The sequence below is a fragment of the Marmota flaviventris genome, chromosome 8 (assembly GCF_047511675.1).
Source record: "Marmota flaviventris isolate mMarFla1 chromosome 8, mMarFla1.hap1, whole genome shotgun sequence".
NCBI classification, from domain to species: domain Eukaryota; kingdom Metazoa; phylum Chordata; class Mammalia; order Rodentia; family Sciuridae; genus Marmota; species Marmota flaviventris.
This window is the reverse complement of record NC_092505.1, coordinates 107,711,254-107,738,734: the sequence shown is the minus strand read 5'-3', so window position 1 is coordinate 107,738,734 and position 27,481 is coordinate 107,711,254. Positions and strand designations below refer to the sequence as shown.

The following is a 27,481-nucleotide window of genomic DNA, read 5'->3' as shown; positions in this document are numbered from 1 at the left end:
AGACTCATGGAGCCCAGGGAGAGTCTGGTTCGCTGTGGCCCGGCAGGGCCCTTCTGCCCGCTCTTCCTGACTAGGAGGGTTTCCCCAGCATGTACAAGTGACCCCCCTCCCCTGCTGGGGTCCAGCCCAGGACTGCAGGCCTGAGTGCTCCCGGGAGCCACTTGCTTCTGAGCCCTGGATGTTGTGGCTCCCTGCTCTTCCCGCCTCCCTTGCTCTTTCCAGGGAGGGGGCAGGGGTTCCATCAGCCTCCTCCACCACCAATGAGACCTGAAGACCTGGAGTCTCCACGTTTCCAACAATCAATGCAGCTAACGGGGTTTTCACTTGAGGGCCCAGCAGACCACTGGGAACAAAGCAAAACTCAACGATGACAATTACGCGAGTCCTTGGATAGGAACAAGACAGGAACTCCTGGAACTATTTTTTCCAGGTTACTAAGAGGTACCAGGAGAACCATTTTTAAAAGCACACTAAGTGATGGTCACTAACAAAAGGGAAATCAGAAAAGGGGTTTGTAGGGCTGGAGGGAGCCGGGAAGAGAGGACAAAATCCAAGCAAAGTGCGCCAGAAGCCATCTGGGTTCACTGTGACCTCACAGGATCAAATGGTGACTGGACCAAGGGTCGCAAAGTCAAGTGACCATAGGACCTGGCAGGCAAGATCCTGAGGGGAGGACATCATCAGGGGCACTTTGAGCATGTAAGGGCTCATTCCCCAGGGACAGGGCAGCTAAAACTGCTGGACGGTCCCTGCTTGGTACCAGCAGGTCTTCCCAGCGTTCAGGATAGGACCCGGATGTGGATTCTTATGTGAAGTTTCGTGATGTTTTAAGGCAAATAAAACTAGAGATCTAGTTTGGAAGCTGAACAGTCCTTCACAAGTTTGGCAGGGAAAACGGAGCCCTCCCTCTTCCTGATCTCCCAAATAAGCCCCCAGAAGCCTTCTTTTACTCCTCAGCAGTGTAACAGAAGTAGCTGCAGCTTCAGTTCCGATCAGATTCAATGTGAACCCCAGCTCTACCCCATCACTCACTGTGTGAGTCAGGACAAGTTAATTAAACTGTCTGAACCTCATTATCCTCCTACCTGTGGGAGAAAAAAGAATTTCTAGGTCGCAGAGTTGCAGGGAGGGATGCTTGAGAAATCAAATCATGTTCGGACTTCAGAGTCCAAGACAAAGAAAACACTGGTACCTGGGAGCACTGTTCCCACAACCATAACCAAGGCAGGAGCAAGGAAGACAGCCCCAGGAGGCCACTGAGGGTGGCTGGAGGCAAACAGGAGGCCCCTGAGGAGCGATAGCATCTCAGCCTCAGGAAGGACTGGGAACCTGGGCCTGCCACAAACACCACATTCTCCAATGGTTTCATCAGCTTTGAGCTGGAGAGCTGGAGGTGGCAGGGCAGGATTCCGGCCCAGGAGCAGCCCTGGAACCAAGCCCTGATTCCTCTGCAGCAAGCCGCCTCTTGCAACACCCTGCAAGTGCTGGACACGCAGAGAATGCAAAGCCTCCTGGGGCACACCACGCAGGGATCCCAGGCTGAGCGCAAGGGGTGGAGACAAGCTGAAGCAGGCTGAGCACAAGTGCCAGTCACAGGACTCCTGGAGGGCAGCTGAGGCCACAGAGCACACAGCAGCATCAGCAAGAACAGGTGCAGGAGGACACAGGGCAGCCATGCAGCAGGCACCTTACCTATCAATCACAGCACACAGCAGGAGGTTGGTGCACCTGGGCTGGCTGCTCCTGCAACCACACCCCCACCTAGCAATATGGACAAATCCTCACACTCACATCATCTGTCATGTGGAGGGTGAGGAAACTGGGAGGCTCCTGAAGTCCAGGAGTCAGCAGAAGACTAGCTTCGGGCCTCCACCATAGCACCTAGGGGGCAGGGCAGGGGCTTCTATTCCCCTTGAGCTGGGAAACTCATTTTAAAATGATGAGCACTAAATGATGAGCTTTGCAAACTCTGATCAGTTCTGTGTCCACGTCCACCTTACTCCCTCTGTCCTTCCTATAACAGACTTGTTTTTTGTTGTTGTTGTTGTTGTTGTTGTTGTTTTTACAGTGAGAGTTGTCTGAAATTGCTGCCCCACTTCCTCCTCTCAAAAGTATTACTAAGCCTCTTGTCACCTGCCCTGAGCAGGCCCAGCACAGCACATGCAGCACGGGCCACACCATCACCTGCCCCTGAGGCCTGCACAACGGCCCGGTGCTGCACTGAGTCCCTGGACGTCCCCACAGGATGAACTGCCCAGCAACTCTTTCTGGGCAATCCTCAGGGCTCTCTGGCTGCTACACCACATGCACTGCTCCCTGGGACTGCAGCCTGGCCACTCGCTCCGCCATGGACTTCACCCTGGAGGTTCACGTTAGATCCCGCAGCTGCTCCCAGCACCTGCTTTCTGCTGGTGGAACATCTGCTGAAGCAGCAGAAGAGACAAGACAGGAAACCAGCAGCCACACCGAAGCACCACATCACTCACCAAGCCCGGAGAGTCTCCCTGATCCCAGGAAACTCCAAAACCACTCCCGAAATAATTAGAAGCCCAAGTCTTCCATAGGATTTCACCAGGAATTCAGAAAATGGGAACGTAGGTCCTGAACAAGCACAAATCACCAGACACATCTAGTGCCTCTGGATTAAAGTCCCAATTCCAAAAGAAGGAATCTGTAACCTAGTCACACTCTTCACAAGCAGTGAGTGGCCCTTGCCCGGCTCAGGAGGGGGGCTCTGCTGTGGCCCCTTTACTTGGCCGCCTGCCTCTAAAGAGGAAGTCGTCCTGTGCACCCTCTCCTTGGTCTTAGGAACTCATGCTTGTGGCACAGTGAGACATCTGCCTGGCTTTGTTCCCTTTCTGTGCACGCTTTTCCCCTTTTTCAACTTGAGATATAACTTCTGTGGTTTGGATTCATGTTACGCGGATGAGTCAGTGGTTTTCACAAATGGGAGAGGCTGGCGTAGCCGGGCCTAATGCACTCTCCTCTCCCCAGTAAGCTCCCTGGCGCCCCGCCCCACAGCCAGGAACACTCTCTGCTTCCTGCCTTCCTAGACTTGCATTTTCTGGACATTTCACCTAAACAGCCTGTGGCCTTTCACGTCTGGCTTCTCTTCCTTGCCAACTGTGTCTGAGATCCAGCCCCATGTTGGCTGGACTTCACCTCCTCCCATTGCCGAGTAGCACCCCATCCCCCCGTGACAGTGCCACACTCCATCTACCACCGCAGTCCCCAAATTCTGCCATGATCTACTATGAACCTCCATGTGTGAGTGTCCACGCGGCACCTCTTTTCTTCCCTTGGTGAGTGTACACCTAGGGGTAGGACCACTGGCTTATCTGAAAAACTGAGGCTGAACTTTTCCAGAAACTGCCCAGGTGGTTCCAAAATTCTCATCAGCACCATGCAGGGACCCTGTTTCTCCACATTCTCAGAAACACTTGCCACCATCTTTTATTTATAGGCATCGCTGAAGATGTGAAGTGGTGACAGCTGTGGTCTTGCTTGGGTTTCTCTGCGGATGAATGAGGTTCAGGGTTCCTAATGGTCTCTCAGTGAAATGACCAGACAATCTGTTGACCAACTGGGTCATTTTCTTTTTAATAAGAACCCTCTCTGATATTCTGAATGTGAATCCCCTACCAGAAAAGTGGGATGCAAGCCCCTCACCCAGGTTCTGTCTGGGCCCTCAGCCAGCTCTGTGTTCTCACCACCTCTACCAGCTTCTGCTGGGGAAGCCCCAGAGGACAGCAGGGACAGGACAGCCGCACAGGTTGGGACAGAGAGGCCTAAGGTGACAGGTGTGCTGCTCAGGTCACTTTCCTCAGTCACTCTCCCAGGGAAATGATCATGCGTAAACTGAAAGCGTGGTTTCGCCTCCCTGTGATCTGGTAAAAACTAACACAAGGCCGCACCGAACAGGGGGGACACGGAGAGCCTCATTATTGCCTCTGCTGCAGTGACCAAGACCATGCCTCCACACACCCACCGTTTGCCACACCCTGTGCCTATTCAAGGGGCCTAAACCCTCAGAATAGCTAATCGGGGTGTTCCTGAAATTTCTAAAAGCGTTTCTTTTCTGTCTACTACTAAGTTCATATCGAATTGCAGGTGACATTAGCAAATGGAAGTGAGAATACGATGACAGGATGCAGGCCTCTCAACTCTTGACTTACTTGTTTTTTCCTCCCAGGGGCCCTTCCCTTCTACCTTGGCAAACCTGCCGACAGGAGCCAGTGGGCCTGCTGCATCTGAGGAGTGCAGCCACTCGGGTCTCGGCAGCTGTGTGGTGTAAGAGCGAGAGCAGTTAGGGACACCCAAGTCCCGCATGGCACCCTCGGAGCAGGCAGCTTAGTGGGCTGCACACCACCCAGAGCACCTCCCTGGATGTCCTCTCTGGCCAGTGCTGGGAAGAAGGGCAGGGCAAGGTGTTCCACAGCTCTCAAAACCACACACACATACGATCTTGGCTTATCGTCACCAAAACGTGGCCAAGCATCTAAATACATCTAAATGCTGTATTTAGCCAGAGTGAGACACTCAAACCTAGTCAGTGGCCCCAGTTCTGAGGACCATCCTTAAGTCCATGGAGACTCTGACAGATGTTACAGTCCAGTGCAGAAGGGTCTTGTTGCCTGCAGGTGTCACACAGCTAGTGAGTAAACAGGCAGAACCAGAACCCAGAGAGCAGGAGGTGGCGGCGCAGGGTACACCCAAGCCCATAAAGCCAGCGCAGGCCTTTCCCCAGTGTGGGAACAATCCCACTTGGACACGCGTCCCAACACAGGTGCGCTTGTTTATACCTGCTCAGGTCAATACAAACCCAGCACCACCACCAAGGACAAAATAGAGGAGACAGAGGTCGCAGAGAGACAGACAGGGAAGACTTCTGAGGGGACACTGAGAACCAGCCTCTGTGACGCGCCCTCCTTCCACCCCGCAGGAGAGTTACTGCCTCTCCTCTCTCAGAAGGGGACACTGGGTCACAGAGCTGTTGACCAACTTCCCAGAGGTACACAGAGGGTTCCAGGGGGAGAGCAGGCACAGGAACAGCCTGCACTTCATAGCAGGTGCATAATGGCACAACAAGAGACCACTTGTGTGGTACGGCTGTCCACGTCCAGAACATGTGCTTTCTGAATCTTGGTGGCTGATGACTTTGTTACTGAAAAGTTAATATGTGTTATATTCAAAATCCTGCTGGCACAGATCTATGATCCCAGCTACTCACGAGGCTGAGACAGGAGGATCACAAGTGCGAGGTCAGCCTCAGCAATGTGGCAAGACCCTGTCTCAAAATAAAAAAATTAAAAGGGCAAGGGATGTAGCTCAGTGGTAGAGCACCCCTGAGTCCCAAACCAAAGAAAATCCTTCCCAACTGTTTTATTGTTTGTTAGGTTTTTTTGTAATTTTTGCCATTTTTCTTTTTTCTAGAAATCAAACCAGGAACCGCCGATGCTGATCCGACGCCTCGGCCGTCCCCCGGAGCATCCTGACATGCATTTTTGCTCACAAAGCATAACTGAAGAATGGGGCTCAACTTGACACTTGCCAGACTACCAAGTAAGCTGTTGTGGGAAAGAGGTGGGGGTGCTCCATCAGTGACTTCTCTGCACTGTGTGCGATTTGGGGTCCCTCATGGTTACAGGACCACTCACCAACCAGCAGCTAGCCTTGCTTCTCAGTAAGTAAGAAGCGGCAGCCAAGAAGGATGGTGTCTCCAGGGTGACACCCTCGGGATCACTGCTTTAGACTGGGCTTCACCTAGACGCTGCCTCTGAGGGGACAAAACCAACCCCCTGGAGAAAGACTGCAAAACCAAGCAAATGAAAGCAAAGCACAGCTGACTGTCCACATGGGTAGTCTAGACCAGGGTCGCTGAAGCCCCCCAGGGGACACAAGGCAACCTTGACCCCTCTGCTGTGCCACATTTGAGAGCTCCTACAAGAGCCACTGGGGCAAGCAGTGCAGACCCGTAATCTGCATGACTTCATGCCCACATGGCAGGGAGAGCAATGACATAGGTTGGCACTTTCATATTTTTTGCCAGAGAGTGACACACCCCAGTTAGCAACAATGTTTCCCCACAATCAGAGGTGCCAGAACTCTCCACCAGTCCCTATCACTCCCAGTGTGGCACTGTCAACAAGACAAACTGAATTTGGTACCTTACAGGATGCACACACACCTCCTATGGACCAGATGCTATGCTCAGAATGACATGTGTCCCACTTGGACATGCGTTTAACCCTCAGGAGCCAGCAGGACAGCTCTTACCCACTCAGTTTCATTAAGTGTTATCATTTGGGACGTTCTCCAAATCTGTGATAGCCAATAAACAGCCACATGGGGATTGAGTAAGGAATGCACACACTTGAAAGAGGTAATGCAGAGGAGAAGCGGAATTTGTTCCTGTGCTCAGCTGGACTTTAATTTTAAGTGACGTGTGGTTAGCTCTGGATCTGCCCACACAGCCCACAAAGTCCTCCAATGCACACATGCGTGCACAGAGGACCGATGCCCATTCCGCTACAAGCAGCCAGACCCCCACCTGTCACACACCTCTGTCACATGCACACACGCACACGTGCATGACTCTCTGCCACCTGTGAGTCATACACAGGTAACTTCTTATGGAACCAGGGTTCTCATATGCCCATCCGTTTGCTGGGGAAGGTGTGGGCAGGTCCAGCAGTCTTGCTCTTTGCTCCCCACGTAGTCTTCATCACACCTGCACTAAACAGGCAGGCACCCCACCCTGAAATCAACAAATATAGAGACCAGCAGCCCTTATGTGGCAAAAGCAGCTTCGAACTTCCCTCAGGTGACACCCCAGGCGGTTCTGCTTGGCCGGGTCTTTCTCAGCACGTGATAGAACGGCCAGGTGAAGGAAGCCGTAGGGTTCCCATGATCGTGCCCCTGAGCGGGGACACTGGCAGAGAGATGCTCCTGAGCACACGCAAGTTCTAAAAAGTGCAGGGCAGTGGTAGAGGAAGGGCTGAGCAGGCAGCAGGAGGTGCCTGACACAGACCAACCCTGAAAGCTGGCCAAACTCTCCATGCTATCCAGAGACTGTCAGAGCCACAGGCGTGGGCTTCACCTGCTCCTAGGCAGCCGTGTTTGGCCCTCCACTACCTGGCTAGCTCACAAACAACCCTGCACAGGTTTTAACAAGTAATCTGCTTAAGCTGTGCTGTCAGCGTGGAATGGGGGATGAAGTAAATCCAGGTCCAGGTCTCACCAGCCGAGTTTAACAAGATCTATGTTCCAGTGTTCGTCCCCATGTACACAAAGGAAGCCACTATTGTGGAGGTAACAAAATCTCCAGGCTGGACACCAGACTGAATCGAAGCCACAGAACGGCTCCACTCCACTGTGGAGTGGAGCCCTTTCCTGCTGGGCAGTGGAACCCTGTCCTGCTGGGCAGTCTCCATGTACAGAACGGAGTACACACACAGACGTCTCTTGGCACTCAGATTTAAGGCTCTGTCTTTAATAACATCCATAATTGCTAGGTAGATGATGGTCTAATAGGAGTGCTGGTTCATATAATTAAACTCTAAGATATTATAATGACATAGTGAACAGACTCACAATCCCCAAGGGATGTCGGGAGGAGGGTGGGTTTTCCATTCCACTGTGGATTTGCGCACAGAGCCGGGGGCAACAGCAAGAGCTGAAACACCCCACAACCAGTCTGCTGGAGCCCCAGAGCCCCCACTGGCCTTTCAAAAGCTCTGGAACTCAGTGAAGAAGCAACTGTCCCAAGGCACAGCACTGGGCCTGCTCCAGTTCAAGCTGGATCCCTAGGTTGGATCCTTGACCCCTCTGCCTCCCTAAGGGTTCCGCTCTGGGAAAGATGAAAGTTACTGCTAGTCATTTAATTGGGTAAATCAATTCAAGCAGATATCTAATCCTGGTTAAAAGTACACTTCTGAGAAGCTTCTAATGGCTTTGATGCTAATTTGGGTCTTCTGGTGCAGAATCAACCTAGACCACAACACTTTATTAAATAAAATAGGCTTGAATGATACTGTTCAAGACAATATTTGAAACTGGCAGCAGTAATTCGGGTGGCAGCTGAATCAGGCATTTAAACGTGTAAAGCTTAATAATACTGTGGGTCTCATAACAGGCTAGTCCAGGGACAAATTAGTAGCCTGTACAAGAGTATTTAGGCCAGGAAAACCAGGTTTTAAAACGCAGCAAGGATAAAGGGAGAAGAATTAGAATGAGGACCAAGCTGATCAGGAAGAACCTGCATTGAAATTCCAGGCAGCAATTTGAGAACCTGTTTTTGGATTATAATCACCAAAACAATCTTTCCTAGTTCACTTCTTCAAAGAAGGAAAACAAAATACATCCTACAGTGACTATCATCTAGAGAAGTGCAGGTAAAATCACACCAAAACCTAAATAAGACCGTTCTAAAACACAAATGCAACTATAATAAATATTATTAATTAGCAGGAAGTAAAAATTCGAAAGTGATCTTCTTCTTAAAAAGTGAATTTGTAAATTGTGTCAGTCAGGGCTCTCTAAAAGGGCAGATGGCAAACTGAGACCAAATGGCCAAGAGCTTCACTGGGGGAAGTGGCTTCTAAGGAAATTGGGTAGAGGCCAGAGAGAGAAGTGGCCCTCAGACAGCTGTGAGGAGAGAGGGGCAGGCTGAGGAGTCAGAGCCAGAGCACAGCCCAGGGGGAGGCTCCCAGGAGACTGCTCAGGGACCTCTAGCCACTGGCAGGAAGCACAGCAGGCTGGTCTGAGCATCCTGCCCCGTGCAGTGACAGGGGAACAGTCCTGGGGAGCAAGCGTGTCCCTGCAGGAAGGTGGCGGGGGGTATAGAGCACAGAGCCGCAGCCGTCCCTCCACACTTCCCACACACGGGATCAGGGGTCATTTTCATGGCTGGCACATAAATGCTTGTAAACCATTTCCATGACCATATGATGGATGGTATGAGAGAATTCTTCAGTCACATGAGCCAAAAATTCAAGAAAGCTAAAATTTTTAAAAACTCATGCAATAAGCATGAGAGGTATAATCTAGCCTTGTAAATAAGACGACTGTAGCAGGCGGCAATTACTTTAACAAGTGCGTTCCTTGGTCATAAACTTAAATACTAACAAGCAGAAAACAAAATCAGCGCTTTTCCACTGGACCACACAACAGTGTTTGACTGTGGATCTTCTCAGCCATGCAAACACATTTTACGAAACATACACTAGACGGAGTATGACAGTTAGGGATGACTGTAATCCAAGCCCGGGTTATCTTAGGGATTTCACACCTACCTATAACTTAATTACTTCTACAATAATGAAAATGGACCTAGAAGAATGAGCAAGTCGGTTTACTTCTACCCTAGACTTTGCTGTACTTTAGAAGACAAATTTTCTTTTTATTTTAAAAAAAAATTTAATTTTTTTTTTAAAGAATCACAAGTATTATAAGGAATTCACAGGCAAAAATTCAAAATAACTCCTTCCCCACTCCTGAGGACCACGCAGCTTAAACCAGGTGTGCTGGGGGTTGGGGACCTGCAGAGTGCGGCAAAGACCAGGGAGAAATCACCATCCCACTGGATGTTACTTTCTTGTTATAGAAAATTTCAATTTTCTTCCTTCTGTTTGTGATGCTGACAAACACTGAATTAAAAGTCAGGGTAATCTACAGTGATAATGCCCATTTTCAAAAGGCCAAATCACTGAGAATCAGGAGCATGACTTTTCACTCAGGACCAGGTGTCGGGGAGGGGAGGCCACCCAATCTCTAGCCTCTCAAAGCATTAACAAAGTGCTAAATTGGTTCCTAAATTCCCGAGGTCACCCTGAATCCCACTCCCAACACCGCAGCACATCCACAGCTCGGGGGCCCTGGCAGGTGAGCATGCCACTCACTGATGTCCCCTGCTTCATTTCTCCTGCAGATGACGGGGCTCACGGCCAAGGGAGTCTCACCTCAAGTAACTCCAGTGCTGGGTTCCGAGCGAATGCCACCCTGCACAATGAGTTTGACACTATCATCCTGCCTGTGCTCTACCTGGTCCTCTTCGTGGCCAGCATCCTGCTGAACGGGCTGGCCGTGTGGATCTTCTTCCACATCAGGAATAAAACCAGCTTCATATTTTACCTCAAGAACATAGTGGTGGCTGACCTTGTCATGACGCTGACATTTCCCTTTCGGATTGTGCACGACGCAGGCTTTGGCCCCTGGTACTTCAAGTTCATCCTCTGCAGATACACGTCGGTTCTGTTTTACGCAAACATGTACACGTGCATCGTGTTCCTCGGGCTGATCAGCATCGACCGCTACCTGAAGGTGGTGAAGCCCTTTGGGGACTCGCGCATGTACAGCGTGACCTTCACGAAGGTGCTGTCTGGCTGCGTGTGGGCGGTCACCGTTCTGCTGTCCTTGCCAAACATCATCCTCACCAATGTCCAGCCCACCCAGGAGAACATCCACGACTGCATGAGGCTCAAAAACCCGCTAGGCATCCAGTGGCATCGGGCTGTCGTCTATGTCCACAGCTGCCTGTTCGTGGTAGTGCTGGTGATTCTGATCGGCTGCTACATTGCCATTTCCAGGTACATCCACAAATCCAGCCGGCAGTTCATCAGCCAGTCTAGCCGGAAGCGCAAGCACAACCAGAGCATCCGGGTGGTCGTGGCCGTGTTCTTCACCTGCTTCCTGCCCTACCACTTGTGCAGGATCCCCTTCACCTTCAGCCACCTGGACAGGCTCCTGGATGAGTCCGCACACAAGATCCTGTACTACTGCGAGGAAATGACGCTTTTCTTGTCTGCATGCAACGTTTGCCTGGATCCAATAATTTACTTTTTCATGTGCAGGTCATTTTCAAGAAGGTTGTTCAAGAAATCCAATATCAGAACCAGAAGTGAGAGCATCAGGTCACTGCAGAGTGTCAGAAGGTCGGAAGTCCGCATATATTATGACTATACTGATGTGTGAGGCTGGGGCGGGGGGCGGCCCTGTGGGGGTCCTTGTACAGAGTGTAAATAAATGTCACTTTCCATTACTGTGGCTGGAGCCCATCAAAACATGAATTTAGAAAAGAACCACAGGAACGTGAAAGTGGGCGTAATTTGGAACTGAGAAAAGCAGTCAGGCACAGCGAAAAGTGAGGTGGCGGGGGCACCGCAGTTTCCCCCAGAACACGCTGCGGCCCCCAGGTCACTTTTGCAGAGAATACAAGTATAAAGAGAAATCTCTTTAGCCTTGAGGGTTAAGATTTGTGGAAGACTGCCAGGTGTGGTGGTGCACACCTGTAATGCAGCAGCTCAGGAGGCTTAGGCAGGAGGATCGAAAGTTCAAAGCCAGCCTCAGCAACTCAGCGAGGCACTAAGCAATGTACCAAGACCCTGTCTCTAAATATTTTTTTTTTATTTTTTTTTTTTTTAGTGTTGGGGATGCAGCTCAGTGGTACAGCACCCCCCGAGTTCAATCCCCAATACAAAAACAAAGATTTGGGAAAGACAAGGCTGTTTTCAAACAGCCCACTATTTATAAGTGAGTCAATATTGATTACTAGGCCTTCCAAGACCTCTGGCCAATGTCCCCTGGCTGTGCTTAACAAGGTCTTATGCACATAAGAAAAATTGTGTGGTGGGAGGAGCGGAAAGAAGTTCAGCTGTAAAAGCAACATATTGAAAACGGCAAGTTCAAAAAATTGATTTTAAATATGATTTTAAATGAATATTAAGAAAAGACTACATTGGATATAGTCCTCTGAAGTGACGTTTCCCATTATCATACTACCTTTTCGATGAGTTTAAGTCCTCACATACTAAAGGCAGAGAAGAAAACACAGAGGCTTAGCTAATAAGTACATTTCATTCATCAAACAGTCACTTAACAATCTTTTTACTTTAGGAAGACTGTTAGTAAAATGTTCTTCCCTATAATTATTCCCAACCTCTAATAGGAATACTGGTGTAAAACTATAGCTTAGATGAAAGGCAGAGCTCACTGTCAAGTCAAAATGTACAGGAGTGGCCTCTTAAATCTCAGAATGTTTCCTTTCTTCAATGTACACCTCAGGGGTTCCTGCGTTAGCAGCACCGCCAGCTGTGAGAGCCAGGAGGAATGCCAGGTTTGTTCCCTGACCTAGGAGGGAGAGGGGAAGCACGGATGGAGGACCAGGGGCAGGGGGGCAGTCTGCTGCCTAATAGAGCGCGCTGCAGTTGCAAGGAGAGGGGACACACGTGCACAGTACGCACATACTTCACCCCACACCCGTGAGCTGTCTGAGGAATTCTAAGTCAGAAGCTGAAAGTGAACAAAACTTAGGGTGCAAGAGTAACTTATGCAGGGTGACCTCCCCCTACCCTCAGGAACCCCAGACTACCCACAAGCGAGGTCATCTGGCAGAGGAGTTGGTGGGAAAGGAATTAAAACAATTATCTGACATCTTCTATCAAAACATCCATCCCTCCACCAACATGTCCACTCCACACCTGCAGGGGGCATTAGAATACGTAACTGCACACACCGCACCTGGTCATTCACTGGCCACCCTGGTTGCTCTGTGCCCCTAGCTGGATTAGGAAAGATGTGCTATAGATGAGCCAATGAGGTGCTGGTAGGAAAGGCTAAGGTCTCTTCCTTCCTCCCCAGGACACTGGGAAGAATCACACCCACCCTGTGCAAGGAGGCTCAGCGTCCCATCGAGGACAATAACCTCCTGCCACGGGACCACCCTCTCTACTGCATTTCCTCCACCTACAACCCACTTCACAGGGATGGATGCTGTTGAATACGCAGCTCCATCCAGACTCGGGGGTTTACTCCAGACCTGGCCCCATCCTCTGCTCCAGGCCTCCATTTTAGGAGGTCTTTAGGGTATTTCAAAACCCTTTGAATGTTTCTAAAATTAGAAACTTACACAAAGATGTGCCCTAAGTTATGGGCTCATCTAACAGGATGGTGGTTTTGTTTCTCTGAAATGGCATTTAATAATCAATGGGACCTCTTAAAACAGTGACTTAGAAAAAGTAGAAAGAGAGCATTATTATCCCCATTCTTAAAAAGTCATGTGACAAAAGCCATCAAAATCATAGGCTTGTATTCCCACAAATCATTTATCCAGGCAAACAAAGAATGGATCATTTCCATGAGTAAAATAATTACAATAGAAACAGTCCAAAATATGATTCTAATGTCGGAAAGTAGAACATAATATTCCATTAATAATAAAGAAAAAGAAAAATCTATTTAATTGCTTTTTCAAAATTGTCAATTTGGAAATATTCTCAAATATGAAATACAAAATCTCATATTCAAGGATTTTGGGTTAAACAGGTTGAATATTTCTTATCTAAAATGTTTGGGAAAGAAGGTTTCAGAGTTTTGTAATATTTGCACATACCTAATGAAGTATCTTAGAGACACTCTCACAACTCATTTGTTTCACCTGTGCCTAACACACACGACCAGAAGGTAATAACACACCACATTTGCTGTGGCCTCTGTGCCAACTGTAGTCCAGCACCTGGGGCCAGAGGTAGAGTCTACCACTATGGCATTGAGTCAGGTCTTTGAGCATTTAGACTCCAGATTTGCAAATTAGGGATGCTTAATGTATATGCAACACTTCAGTATCCTTTTTACAGCAATAAAATTCCATTCTTATTCTTCCTTTTATTCAGAAGAAAAACAAAGAATTTCCTAAAGGGGATTTTGATATTCTCCATAAAGCTGATATTCAAAATAACCCATCTTGTAGAATATCTTTCAATTTGTGTATTATTGACCCAGTTGTATTTATAAAGCCTCTTGATAAATATTTCCAAATACTATGCAATATTTTATTTCTCAGCTAAAGACTTAAGAGAACACTGCCTAGGAAAATGCGTAACTATAGATTAAATATTCAAGGCAAAATATTATACGTGTGTGCATATGCACACAAGCGAGTACACTTTAAGAAATGCTACACTCACTACAGAGAAATGAGATGTGCTAAGGGAAACAGAAACTCAAGGGGCTGGGACTGCTCAGTTGGTAAAGTGCTTGCCTCGCATGCATAAGACCCTGGGTTCAATGCCCAGCAATACCGCCCCCCCCCAAAAAAAAAAAATCTTGAGAACAAAATAAAGCTGAGGATTACTCAAACCCTGTACATAAAGATTTTTCCCTGAGTAAACACAAGAAACTAACAAATCAATAAATGCTTATTAGGCACACACCATGTAAAATGACAGCGAGTTCAGCATGATATAAAACAATCTCTGGATAATCCTAAGTGACTTCCTAAAGTACTTCCTATCATGGGGGGGCGGGGGGGGGGGGGTTGGAGCGCACTCCCAGCCCACCAGCACCACCTCGTGGTGGTAAGCGTCAAAACAGGCTGAGAAACAACCTGTGTGCTGCTCACAGCCCGCCACCCAGCAGGGCAGCTGAGACTGTGGCTAGCCTCCCCTTAGAGGTCCATAATGTAACCTATTCCAAGGTTTACCTGAGTCGCCTGGAGCAGGGTGAGATAGAAATATCTGGAAGGAGTAATTAACACCTACAGGAAGTCATCATACAGCTATAAAAAGGGAACAAGAACTGAAAGGGTGGCAGTAACACAGGGATTTCGTGTGAAAATGTTACTAAAAATAGTGGCTGCTCTTTCCAAAATAACAGAAAAATTAAAAATAAAGTGTAGCTTACCAATGGTTTCAACAACACCAAAAAAAAAACACCAGAACTGAAGAGGAAAGAATGAAACTTTCAGCTTTAAATAATCAAGAAACCCATAAGATTCAAACAGCAACTTTCACTTTGAATGCTCTTAAATTTTTCTTATAAGCCACAGAAGAACTCAACTAAAATTATAAAAATGGCCAATGTGGCTCATGGTCACACATTTCTTTCCCTCTTCATTCGGAAACTAAGATAAAAGAACTAAGTTGGAAATCCCATTATTTGTTTCATAGGCAAATATTCTTAGTAAACTGTCCAGTTTCTATCTTGAACTATGCAGGAGAATACCCAATGCTTTAGTCTGGGCACTTCCACAACTCTCAGAAATGCCTGATTAAATTAGCCTCACTTATAAACACAGTCACAAATGTCACCAGATTTCCCAGAGCCTCCAAGTCCAAGTCTAGGTTTACATGCTCCATACAAGGCTTTCCAACGGCATTCTGGACACTTGCACAGGTACACAGGCACAAACACACAGTTCATGTAAGCAGGGTTAATGGATTCTGTGAAAAAAATGAGACCTGTCCCTTAAACCATGACAGTGTCTAAACAGTCTTTAAATATCTCATCCAGTGCTTCAGGGGCTGCTACTAGTCTAATCAAAACACCTTCCACATGCTCAAAGTCATCCGTCAATTACCAAAAATGAACTTTTTCCAAAAGCCTGAACTGTTCGCATGCCTTTGAATGATGGCTTCTCCTTGGTATTTTCCTTACAATCCTCTCCTCTGTGCCTTGTGGATTGTCGTGCTCCTGAGCTGAACCACCTTCCAACATTGTGTTCTTTGCCCCTTGAATGTCATGAATGAACTCAAGGGCCCCTTCACCCAGCAGGACCTCCAGCACTGCTCTCCCTGGGACTGCTCACACTTTTGTCCACGCCAAGCTCGCTGAAGCTGTGGGCCTGCTTGGGTAAGGTTCCTGGCCAGCCAGCATTCCCACAGCAGCTACTTCTAATGGGTTTCTCTTTACATTTGAGGAGAATTTCACTTCCTGAACTGTCCCTTTTCACTTCTTTGTGTTCATCTTCATTGGTCAACTCTTTCGATGAGGTCTTTTTGTAAATGTCAGGCTGTCGTTGCTGGCGAGCGAGGCAACACAACCACAAACTCTGGTGCCTGTGCGTGAACAGTGAGTAGCAGCAGGTGTGCAGGGGGCTGCTACTGAGAGGGTGTCAAAGAAGTGAAACGCTCGGTCACCTAACCATGATCTATGAATGGGAGAGCTGGCAGTGAAGTTCATACTTCATGCAATTATGCACAGTCAATAAACCATGGTAGCTAAAACTCAACTTGTGTTGCTGAAAGATGGGTCCATTTAATCGAATCATGATAGCCCAAACAGATGCATGTCACAGCTGTGAGACCCAGACTGACTGTCTCTGTGTGTGTGACCATAATCACAATACGAGAAACAGAGGAATTTGCAAGTGATATGCAATGCAGTTTGCAAACAGTGAAGGAGATACCACTCGTCATTCTGTGTGAAGATGTCGGATGCCAGCACCTACACATTCAATGATGGGGACTCAAGAGCCACCAGGGTTGCGACCAATGCCCCTATGTCACCACCACCAGTGATGTGACTTCTACAATGAGGAACTCTCAGACATTTCCAAATTAGATAAACAAAAGCTCCATTCCTGTAAAATACTGGTTAATATACATGGAACTAGGCAAAAATACACCTCCTGTGAAAAACAGATATAAATTTCAGGCTCCAATGTTGATAAGCCGGTCTTGCGCCCTGAGAATAGCTTGGTGGAGAGCACAGGTCGCCCTGGTATGACACCGTCACCCAGGCCAGCCACCATCCACAACAAGGAAATACCTCAGAGTCTCCCCTCTGGGAGACTGCACCCTAGGCTACATTCCTAGGAAACTCCGGTCTGTATTGCTACAGTATTTGCAAAAAGAGAAGAACATGTTCAACCACATGGAAACCCAGCGGTCCAGCTGTCAGTAAGAGCTAAGCTGACTTACAGAGGGACTGAACAATGTCCAAAGGGAAGAATGAGGCACATTTTTTTCATTTCCAATTCTACACAATCACAAAAATGGGAAAAAGAAAGGAAACGATCTCTGTGCGGTCTGTATCTGAACTTCACACAAGACGCCTGCTTTGAAGTTCAGTGTATTCTACAAATGTTTATTTAAAGACAACTCTTTATAGATACATAGAAACAAACATCTCCCAGAAAAACTCATGAGGCAAATTAAAAACAGATAATGATAAAATCTTGTACAGTGTGTGCCAGTCATGGTCCAAAGCCCTCTACACACAGAATTCCTTCATCCGCACAACAACGCTATGGAAGGCATGCGGTCACCACCCCCCCCACCCCCCACCCCCCCACCCCCGCTTCACAGACCTGGGTGGGGAGGCGCCAGCAGAGGCTCAGTATAAGGCTGGGAAGGAAGACAGAGAAGGTGTGAGGGGGTGCGACTCCAAAGTCCAGGTTCTCATGGGGCTGCACACTCCCCTGCCCCACCTCACCTACCCATGACCCCCCTCTGTTCCTCACTGCCATCAATAGCCCTACACCAATGTCTACCAATGCACCCCCAGAAATGCACTTCTCCAGGTATTACCAGTAATTACCAAAGCCTGCTTAATTACTCAGGTTATCAAATGCTTTTAGCCCAACTATATTAACACTTGCAGTCTCCTAGGAGCCTGGGTATGTCGTTTCCTGGCTTGGTGCTCACTGTTTGAGATTTTTGCTTAAAGCCCCAGAAAGAACACAGCCCACCCAAACTGAACCTTTCTCTCTGCTCTTGTTTCCTGAAGGAAGACGTTATCTAAATTCTAATTTATACTCTTTTTCTTCTTCAAAGCAAAGCCGTCACAAACCTTTCTTAACACTTTTACCTCCAGGTGCAAAACAGTCTGATTTCAGGACCTCCTTGGAGATGGAGGTTGCCCTTGCCCTACCAAGGCACCACCCTGCAGAGCCCATCAGGAGGCGGAGCCCCGCAGGCCACAGGCGCCCTTGGACCTCAGCAGAGGGCTGCACTAGCGCCACCTGCAGGAAGTCTGTGCCTCTCTGGAAGAGGCCAGCTGCGCCAGAGCCCACAGCAGCCCAGCAGCCCCTGCATTGATCTTCCAGTCTGTGACACTAGTCTAAACCTTGACCCCTGCCTAGCATCAACTAGAATTCATCCCTGAATTCTGATGTGTCACGCAGTGTGACCAGCATTCTCATCCTGCTCACCCACCTTAGATCCTTCCTGCTGCTATAATAAAATAAACTGGGTAATTCATGAGCAAAAGAAATGTACTACTACAGAGCTGGAGGCTGCAGAGCCCTGACCCAGGCTCAGGCAGACTGGGTGCCAGAAAAGGACCAATCCCTCACAGATGGCACCTCCTGTGCCCTCACAGGGCAGGAGGGCAAAAGGAGCAGCTGAGGCCCCAGCCTCCCTCATAAGGCTCACCTAGAGGAGGCCCCACCATGTGGCTCAGTCACTCCCAGAGGCCACTCCTCTAAATACCAGCACAGCGAGGGCTAGACTGGACACAGGGAAAGTGAAGGGGCACAGACATTCAGACCACACCACCACCGTATGACCAGGGGTGGCCTGCCAGGGACCAAGACAGAAATTCAGTCTCACTGATTCCTCCTGTGGGTCAAACTGACCAGCCCATAGGAAACAGCATGATTATGGTCTCAATTATGAACCACAGCTGTCTCCACACTGGCCGCCTAAAAACACCAAGACTTCCCTGTCAAGCTGACTTTCTAAGGGGCACCGTCTTTCTAAGGGTATCTGCAGACCCTCCACCAGTGGGAACCCTGGCTCAGCCCCATCACCACAGTGTGCCCTAGGCGCAGGACCCTGCTGTGACCTCAGCTGGGCGCACTCAGCTGGAACATGCCCATACCCTGCAGTGCACCTCCTCTCAGTGTAGCTTCCCAAGTCCCAATGACACAGGCACTCCACCGGCACCTGTTGAGCCCCGGTGCCCAGGCGTCCCCACGTGTGGACAAGTAGCCTCTGTGGCTGGGGCTCCGGCCCGAGCCTCTCAGGAACTTCACAACTCACTTTCCCAGCTTCCTGTAGAGACTGCCAGGAAAGCTGGACCATCACAGCGCTAAGTGGATGGACTGTCTCAGAGAGTGGGTGCCACCTCTGAGTGACCTGTTCCAGGTGAATCATGAATCACAGCAGTCTTCAGACACCCACAAAGAAGCCCTAGAGTGTGCGGATGAGAGCGATGAGACGATTCAACACTCCTGGGATGATATTATTTAAACTATTCATAATCACTCTTCAGATTAGTCCCCTTGCCTCACTTGTGTTTACTTACAGAACCCGGGGACGGAGCTGAGGGTCCTCCCGGTCTCCGATATTGTAGTAAGGTATTCACTCAACAAACACTTCTAAGCACCTCCTATGGTAGAGGACACTGGGGATACCAAAGAAGAGAGGCAGCAAGGACAGCCACTGCCTGATCTTATGAGACATAATATAAAACCACAGGCTGCTTCAGAAGTGTACCAGCACCACAGAGGTCTCAGGGCCGAAGATGGAAACAGCAAATTTTTTTTTTTTTTAAATTGGAGATTGAACCCAGCGGTGCTTTGCCTGTGAGCAACATCCTGAGCCCTTTTTTTTTTTTTTTTTTTTTTTATTTAAGACAGGTTTTTGCTAAGTTACTTCGGGACTCCCTAAATTGCCTAGGCTGGGCTTGAACTTGTGATCCTCCTGCCTCAGCCTCCCTACAGATATGTGCCACCACACCCAGCAATCAGGTGAGTCCTAAAAGCTATGTGAACAGAATGAAGACAATAAGAAATGATGTGTCTCTGAGACCTGAGTTACAAAGAAAACTACTGCTACTGCTTTCTGAGCATCTTTCCCAAAAACCATAGTTTTTGTTTTTTAAGAAAGTTCAAAACTTTGATTCCTTGTTAACATCAACTGAAATTTATTTCTCTTTCAGTTGAAATTAAATAAGAACATCGACCATTTAAAAAAAAAAAAACTCTTTGAGCACATCAACTAATTAAAAGTGAAGATATTTCAACTAACTAAAGGTATTTAACTCATGACATGACCTTGGACATCGGTGCTGACACCAAAGTAATAAGGTTTGTGAACCGTCCCTAAAATAGGTTCCTTTTTGTAAATGGCTGCTTCTCTCAGCCTCTAGAAGGTGGTGGTGCTGCAGCAGAAGGTTTTCTTAATGTCACCCTGGGGTGAAAGCAGGATGCCTGCCAATGACTTTCTGGGCCCGTCACCCATTAGGAGAAGGTTGACAGGGGCAGTGCTTCGCCATGCAGTGCCAGTGACATGGCTCCTTCTCCCCAGCCCCACAGCAGTCCATAAACGAACACTGGCTGGACTTAATGCCTCAGAGAAGGACACAGAAAGCCACGGTCTATACATAAGGTTGTCCAGCCACACTGTAAAAAAGCACATTATCAATTATTTTACTACAATCCCCCCATATTTCACATGGCTGAATCCTGAACAACTCAGCATGATGCGTCTTTGCGATGCCACTGTTCCTCAATACCTACAGGCTGACTCTCCCCACTCTGTGAGTCCACGGGCACTCAGCAGGCAGGCCCGACAGCTCTTTCAGCGGACCCCACTCTCCCTTCCTGGAAATGCCCCATGCGGGGCACAGTTCTGTGGTGTTCAAGGGCCCTGTGCTAGGATCCTCTGCATTCTCACCCCACTGGGCTCTCTCACTGCCCATGGAATTCTTCTGGGGACCACCCCAGCCCTACCTAAAAACACACATGCCAGGATAAACTACTGGACACTGAGGTCTTTCTTAAAAAAAAAAAAAAAAATTATGTAAGCCAGTAATAGCGGCTATGGGGTTAAAATGAATTCTTGGGGAAATGCTCACATTTATGTAAATGACCATCAATAGACTGGTTGAGTGAATTATGCATACTGAAGAACCACAGGCTCACAGGAACCCATTTCCAAACAGCAGGTTGGGAGGGGCAGGTGAGGAGGGGCAAGAGGGGAGGGGGCAAGAGGGGAGGGGGCAGGTGGAGAGGGGGCAGTGAAGAAGGGCCAGGTGGGGAGGGGCCAGTGAAGAGGGGCAGGTGGGGAAGGGGCAATGGGGACAGGGAGGGTGAGGAGGGGACGGTAGGGAGGGTCAGTGGGGAGGGGCAGGTGGAGAGGGGCCAGTGAGGAGGGGCAGGTGAGGAGTGGCCAGTGAGAAGGGGCAGGTGGGGAGGGGTCAGGGAGCAGGGGCAGGTGGGGAGGGACAGGTACACCTGTCTCACTCTCTACCCAGCAAAGAAACTAGGAAGATCTGGGATGCAGCTTTAACCTTGAGGTTTTCTTGATGTTTACTTTTTTAAAAAAGTTTCTAAATACATGATGTTAAGAATCACACAGAGTTGAATTTTTGGGATAACAAACAAAATAGTATGTTTATGGAATCAGGCTGAGAAAAGCGAGCTTTTATGGGCACAGATACAAGCTCCCTGGAAACAATAACAGCACATCTGGCGTCACGTGTGCTGGACCCGCTCATCTGCAGTCTGAATACTCAGGGGGGTTTATATATAGCCAGTCTCATTTCCAATGAGGGGGCCCTGCCTGGAAACAGAGCTAAAGCGGCAGGGAGCATGTGTGTGCAGGTCTGGTGGGCTGCGCCAGCTGCCACCAGGGTTCTGTGGACAATTTTGACAAAACAAAAACAAAGAACCACCAGGATGAAATCCCACAGAACTGTAGGGTCAGGATTCCACAAGGGGCGATGGGAACAGGAACTGCTTAGCATGAATCAAAACACATAGGTCAGGGGAAAGCAAATGTGGACCATTTTAGCTATAAATTTTTTCTTTTATTTACTTATTCATTTAGTTTTTGGCACAAGACTCCTGGAAGACGGGACCATGCCCCTCTGGTAGTTATCACTATTTTCTTATTACTTTGTACTACTTCTGGTGCTGAGTGTTAACTGAAGCCAAGGTGTCTGTGCTGGTAAAGGTCACAGATAACTAATTTAAAGGACATGTGAAGGTTTTAAAGTCAATAAATATTGCCTGTCGAGCTAAATTCCCCCCAAACAATAAGATGCTAATGTCGACTTCTCGAGGAGAAAGAGGCCTACAAGCTGATCTTTTCACTCAACCATGAACACAAACTCCCAGCACGACCTTACATAAAAGCATGACAGAGGGAAGGCGCATTGTGAATCCTGCTGACACTCACAGACATGTCCGTGCGTCCAAGGAGGAAAAGTCTCCAAAGTCTGGGTGACAGGACGGGCTAGCCCCCCCACTAATGACAGTCGGAACAGCTGATGTTCTAATGCCAGATTTACTTTTGTTTAGTTTCCTGGTTGTTTTGTTTGGGTTTTTTTTTTTTTTTTTTTTTGGTACTGGGGATTAAACCCAGCGGTGCTTAACCACTGAGCCACATCCCAGCCCTTTTTATTTTGAGATAGGGTCTAAGTTGCTGAGGCTGGCCTGTGATGCTCCCGCCCTAGACTCCAGGGTTGCTGGGATGACAGGTGTGCATCACCATGCCCAGCATAAGACCAAATTTAAGCCATCTGTTGACATCCAGTGGGGAAAAACCGACGAGAGAAGACACAACGGAATCCAAGTGGGGCACCCTCATCCCCACATGCAAACTTCTCCCAAATTCAGAAACTCCTGAGCACCAATGTTGGGTTCAAAAAGTTTGATTCCGAAGCATTTCAAACTTCAAGATCAGGGCTGCTCAACCAGTGAAGTCTATACCTACATCTAAAATGAAGAAACGATTCTGGTCCCAAGCACTCCAGATGAGGGCGCTGGGCCTGTGTAAAGACCCCGGACACAGACGCCCCTTCTGACCCTTGTCCTTCCTCCCTGGGCTGCCTTAGGCTGTGGCTGCCTTGGCCGTCTGAGTCTTTCTCATTATCACCACCCTAGGAGCACCCTGTCCTTCAAAACTTCTGTTCTCAAGCCACAGATCCACATAAGTGTCCAAAGCGACAGAGACGGGATTCTGGGCCTAGGCAGCTGGGTGTATGGACAGATGAAACAGGTAGAAGGCAGGACAGAGAAAAGTCCCTCCCGTGTTAGAACAGGGGCCCCAAGGCAGGGAGGAGGAGGGCAGGGACACACACCCTGCCTTATTTCTGAAGTGTCCCTGTATGTTTGAAAACGGCAATTCCTTAGTCAAAAACACAGAATTCTAGCTCTGCTCCTCTGAAGCAGGTCTTGGAATCAGTAGTGAACAAGCTCCGCAGTGACAGGCCAGCCAGGTCTGTCAACCAGGCCTTCAAAGAGCCAGAGAGAACTAAACGCTTCAGAGACCACAGGTAGCAACAACTTGAGGAGGATCACCCAGAGGGGCTTCTCCCTTAAAGGTTCTCCTAAAAATGGAAAGAAGAACCCCAAGACCAGCCCTGTACCCCATGCCCAAACTACTAAGGTAGGCAGTCTGTCCTAAGACATGCAACCTTAACAGCACACACAGAGCCAGGTGCAGTGGCACATACCTGCAATCCCAATACCTCAGGAGGTTAAGGCAGGGGAATCGCAGTTTAAGCCTCATCTGGGGAAGTTAGTGAGGCCCTAATCAACTTAGTATGACTCTGTCTCAAAATAAAAGGGCTGGGGATGGGACACAGTGGTAAAATGTCCCTGGGTTCAATGCTCCCCTATCAAGGGTATGCGAGTTGTCTGTGACCTTGAGGATGGGCCTCCCTTATGGTGGCCATCTGGCGGTTCCCTCTCTCCCACCCTTTCCCTGGTACCTGCCAATAAGACTATAAAACAGGGGTCGTTAACTGGCTGTCCCAGCACAATACGACACAGTCAGGTTCTGGGTTAGCCCCTGAGGTGTTAGGTCTACACAGGTTCTCCAGTCTTAAATTGAGACACGAACAAAGGGTCAGAGCACAGGCTGGGGAGATGATCTTCCAGGGCTCCAATCCCAGCTCTGGGAGCAACGGGACCTGACTTGGCCTCTCCAGGCCTCAGTTTCCTCATTCTTTAAGAAAAACATGGGGCTGGGGGAGGAAGGGAATCTACCCAGCCCACTAAACTGTCAGAAGTTCTCAATGGGCTAAAACACACTGTGTGCTAAGGACAGCACCTACAGCAGCCTAGGTCACACTGGCCCATCCACAGGAGGCTGTGCCAGCCCATTCCTGCATCCCCCTACTCCCCAGGGTTTCACTAGCTCACCTGCATCACTGGAGGGATGACCTCTGGCTTCAAGACTCCTGGAACTGAGAGGACATGCAAACAGCTCCAGGCAAGGAAGGTAGAACGTCCTCCCCATCACCCTCAGTGACAGGTATGTGCAGCACCCCACAGAAAGTCAGGAGGGACAGGATAGCACAAGCGGGTACCTGCCGCCAGCCCAGTGAACACGACCCCCACTTAGAGACACCATGCACAAGCAGCTCCCCCACCCCGACACAGAGTGCTCCATCTGGGAATTGCAGTGCCCCTAGTAATGACTGGCCTCTGAAGGGATCTCCTAGGGCAGACCTCAGGAGCTGAGGTGGACAGGCCTCACCAACAGCGGAGTCCCCATCCCTGCAGTCAAAGTAGCCGTGAGGGCTGATAGGTCTGGGAAGTCTGCAAAAGGTGACCCTCAGGCGGAGCCAAGCAGGGGCTTCCCACCAGCTCCAGGCCCCTCAGGCCTCTGTCTGAGGACCAACCGTGACTATTAAATTTGCAGATGAGGCACAAAATAAGAAAACGCACCTCGAGAGGGAAAGAACGAGGGCCTGCTTCAGCTGCCACTGCCTCGTAGTGTCAGAGCATGGCCTGCTGCCTGTCAAGCACCCTGCAGCCCACGAGAGCCCGTCCTGTCACAGCACTGACCACAGTGCCCGAGGGCAACTGCCAACAGCTCATGTGCACAGGGAAAGTGAACATCAGATGTGAGCCTGAGCCGGGACTTGGCCACGGGACAGCTGGAGCAAGCTCCCCAAGATACAGGGGCGGCCATGGCATCTCCCAGGTCAGAGCTTTCCTTCCTTCTGAGTCATGCACACTGAGAAGGCCTCTGTGTCCATGAGTTCCACACCCTGAGGCTCAACCAACCACACATGGAGAACACTCCAAAGACAAACTGCATCTGTGCTGAACGTGGGCAGACTTCTCGTTGCCACAACACCCAACAATACACAATGACTATTTCCAGAGCATTCACACTGCGTTAGGTATTATCAGTAATCTGAGAGGATTTAAAGTATACAGGAAGATGTTTTCATGGTCTAGGTATGAGGTGTCCCCAGAGCTCATGTATGAGAATGCAAGAAGGCTCAGGGCCAGGAGAGCCTTAACCTAGTCAGTGCATTAACCTTCCAGTGGCGATTAACTGGGTGGTGACTGCAGGCAGATAGGTGTGGCTGCAGGAGGTGGGCCTTGGAGGCGTGCCTTGGGGTTTACATTTTGTTCCTGGTGAACTCTGCTTCCTGACTGTCATGTCCTGAGCGGCTTTCCTACTCCACAGCCCTTCTCAAAGCTGCCCTGCGTCACCTGGACCCAGAGCTAAGGAGAAGGCCGCCTGTGCACTGAGGCCTCCGAAACCGTGAGCCCCAAATAACCTTTTCCTCCCCCAAGGCTGTTCTTATCAGGTCTTTTGGTCACAACAGCAGAAAAGCTGGTTGAAGTAGTTTTGCATGGTTACACGCGACACTAAACCATTTTCTGTAGGGGGCATAATTGAGCATCCATAGACTTTGGCATCTGAGGGGTCCTGGAACCCATCTCCCATGAGTGCCAAGGGGTGGTGTACTTAGAGGGACTCACTGGTGCCGTAATGCCTCCTTAGCCAAGGCTGCCTCTGCATTCCAAGGCAGCGCCACTCAGCATCCAGCTGGGGATGCCAGGTGGGCCCTGTAGTCTCCTCCTGGGTGACTGTATCTGTTCCCCCATCTCTTTCCATGTGTTGTATTCGCCAATGACAGAGTTAGGAAAGAAAAACTGTTTGGGTTGTTGCCTGGCTGTTCACTGGCTGATACAGAGATGTGGGAGAAAGTGCAGAAATTTTGGAAAAGAAAAAAAAAAGTAGATGGTTTTTGCATTACTGAAGGAAAAGGAACTCGTGCAGAGGTCAGAGGTCAGCCTGACACCCACACACCAAGCCATTGAGGCCTCCCAACGCGCTGCCACTTCCCAGCCTCACCAGGTCTAACTGCCCACTGCAGCAGAGCGGAGACCAGCCCATTATCTCGTGGTTTCTCTCAGTTCCTGATTTTCATCTGCTCCTGAAGATGAGCAGAACTCTGCAGCAGAGCTCCTCAGAGCTCCTCAGGTCTCCACCTTGAGAGGGATTCTGAAATGAGCGCCATCTGACTCCCAGGCAAAGCACCAGAACAGGTAGGGAAAGAACTTCTCTGGGAAACCACCTGAATAGATGGGGAGGGGGTTGGTGGCCAAGGTGGCGACAGTGCTGGCAGTGTGGGGGGGGGAGTGTTTACCCCCCAGAGCTGCCTAGGGAAGTCATTTTTTGTTGAGAGCTATAATTGGTTTTCATGTTAATAGACTTGCTATTATTATTATTGAGCAACCCTGGACTTTAGGGAGCCTGAAATACTACTGTCATTGTTGATTATTTGGGATTCTTAATTGTGGTTGTCAACTGTATCCCTAATGAAGAGACACTGAAGGAAATGCTGAAAAGGCACTCACCCCCAGGGCAAACATTTCAAAAGCTTGTAAATGTGTATCAAAATTGCTTTCTTAAGACTACAAAACCCATTTCTACAATATTACATGGAAGTCAGAGTGCGTGTGTTTTGTTGGCAATTACATGTGTGAACAGAGAGTCGTATCTATTTGTACACAGAGAGGACAAGCGTCGACCTTCTCACTATTGGGAATGTTAACTCTCCTGGCAACTCGTATAATATTTTGGAAATCTTTATAAAAAATTATAAGCCACGAAAATACCCTGTGCATAGCAAAATGTTCAGTTCTACTCATGGCTATGACTAATCAGCTAAAGTACTTCAAATACTTTAAACATTATACATTGAAATTACATGTGGGGAATTATAGCACAGACTCTCAGTATCAGCATATTCAACCGCTTCCATGCCATCTCCTGGTGGCTCAGTCTGCCTGTGTGTGGATTTGGGGGCAGGGGGTCATCAGGGATTGAACTCAAGGCACTGCACAAGGCAGGCAAGCACTCTGCCCCTGAGCCACATCCCCAGCACTTTTTATTTTGAGACAAGGTCTCACTAAGTCATTAAGGCTGGATTTGAATTTGTGATCCTCCTGCCTCAGCCCCTCGGGCTGTGGAGATTACAGGCATTCGCCATCACATTTGGGTAGGTACATTTTAAACAAGGACAATTAATCCTGTGGAGAAGATTAACCCCACTGGAAAAAAAATTATTATAGTTTGTAAATTCATCTTTTTAAAAACACAACAAACTTAAAAAATCATTTTAGTACTAAAAGTAGACATAAAGTTAAAAATAAGAAGGCAATACTACAAAATATCAAAATAACAGATTTTAGGATTTGTAAACACACAAAATCTTAGACTTCAATGAAACTGCTAAGTACGTACACAAATATCCCCAGTGCACACACACAGGTACAGACTGTCTAACACAGGAAGCCCAGGCTGCTGTGTCCATTCGCCTCAGTGAGGAAGAAGGGCACCGAGACACTCGGATACCATACACCCTGAGGGGAAGTGGCAGAGGGTGGGGAAAGAGCTCCCATAGCTGAAGTGCCGCTGAGCCCTCTGCACACTGAGGAAGCAGGTACCCAGGGCGCAGCCAGCCTCAGCAAGGCTGCCTCTCAGACCTCACAAGAACTGAC

At 48.8% G+C, this 27,481-nt stretch overlaps 3 protein-coding genes across 4 annotated transcripts in view; 2 read left to right on the top strand and 1 right to left on the bottom strand.

The window, feature by feature from the left end:
- Med12l (mediator complex subunit 12L) overlaps nt 1–27,481 on the bottom strand; it is a 263,138-nt gene that overhangs the window by 101,908 nt on the left and 133,749 nt on the right. The gene's annotated exons all lie outside the window — the stretch shown is intronic.
- Nucleotides 5,512–10,972, top strand: Gpr87 (G protein-coupled receptor 87). The gene is made up of 2 exons (XM_027934058.1): nt 5,512–5,562; nt 9,929–10,972. Exons 1-2 carry the CDS (start codon nt 5,529–5,531, stop codon nt 10,969–10,971), a joined length of 1,077 nt encoding a protein of 358 aa, XP_027789859.1. The 5' UTR covers nt 5,512–5,528; the 3' UTR covers nt 10,972.
- P2ry14 (purinergic receptor P2Y14) overlaps nt 25,193–27,481 on the top strand; it is a 32,519-nt gene continuing 30,230 nt past the window's right edge. Inside the window, exons 1-2 of the mRNA XM_027934057.3 lie at nt 25,193–25,232; nt 25,892–26,023. The gene's annotated coding sequence lies outside the window, so the exon portion shown is untranslated. The remainder of the gene's footprint in view (nt 25,233–25,891; nt 26,024–27,481) is intronic.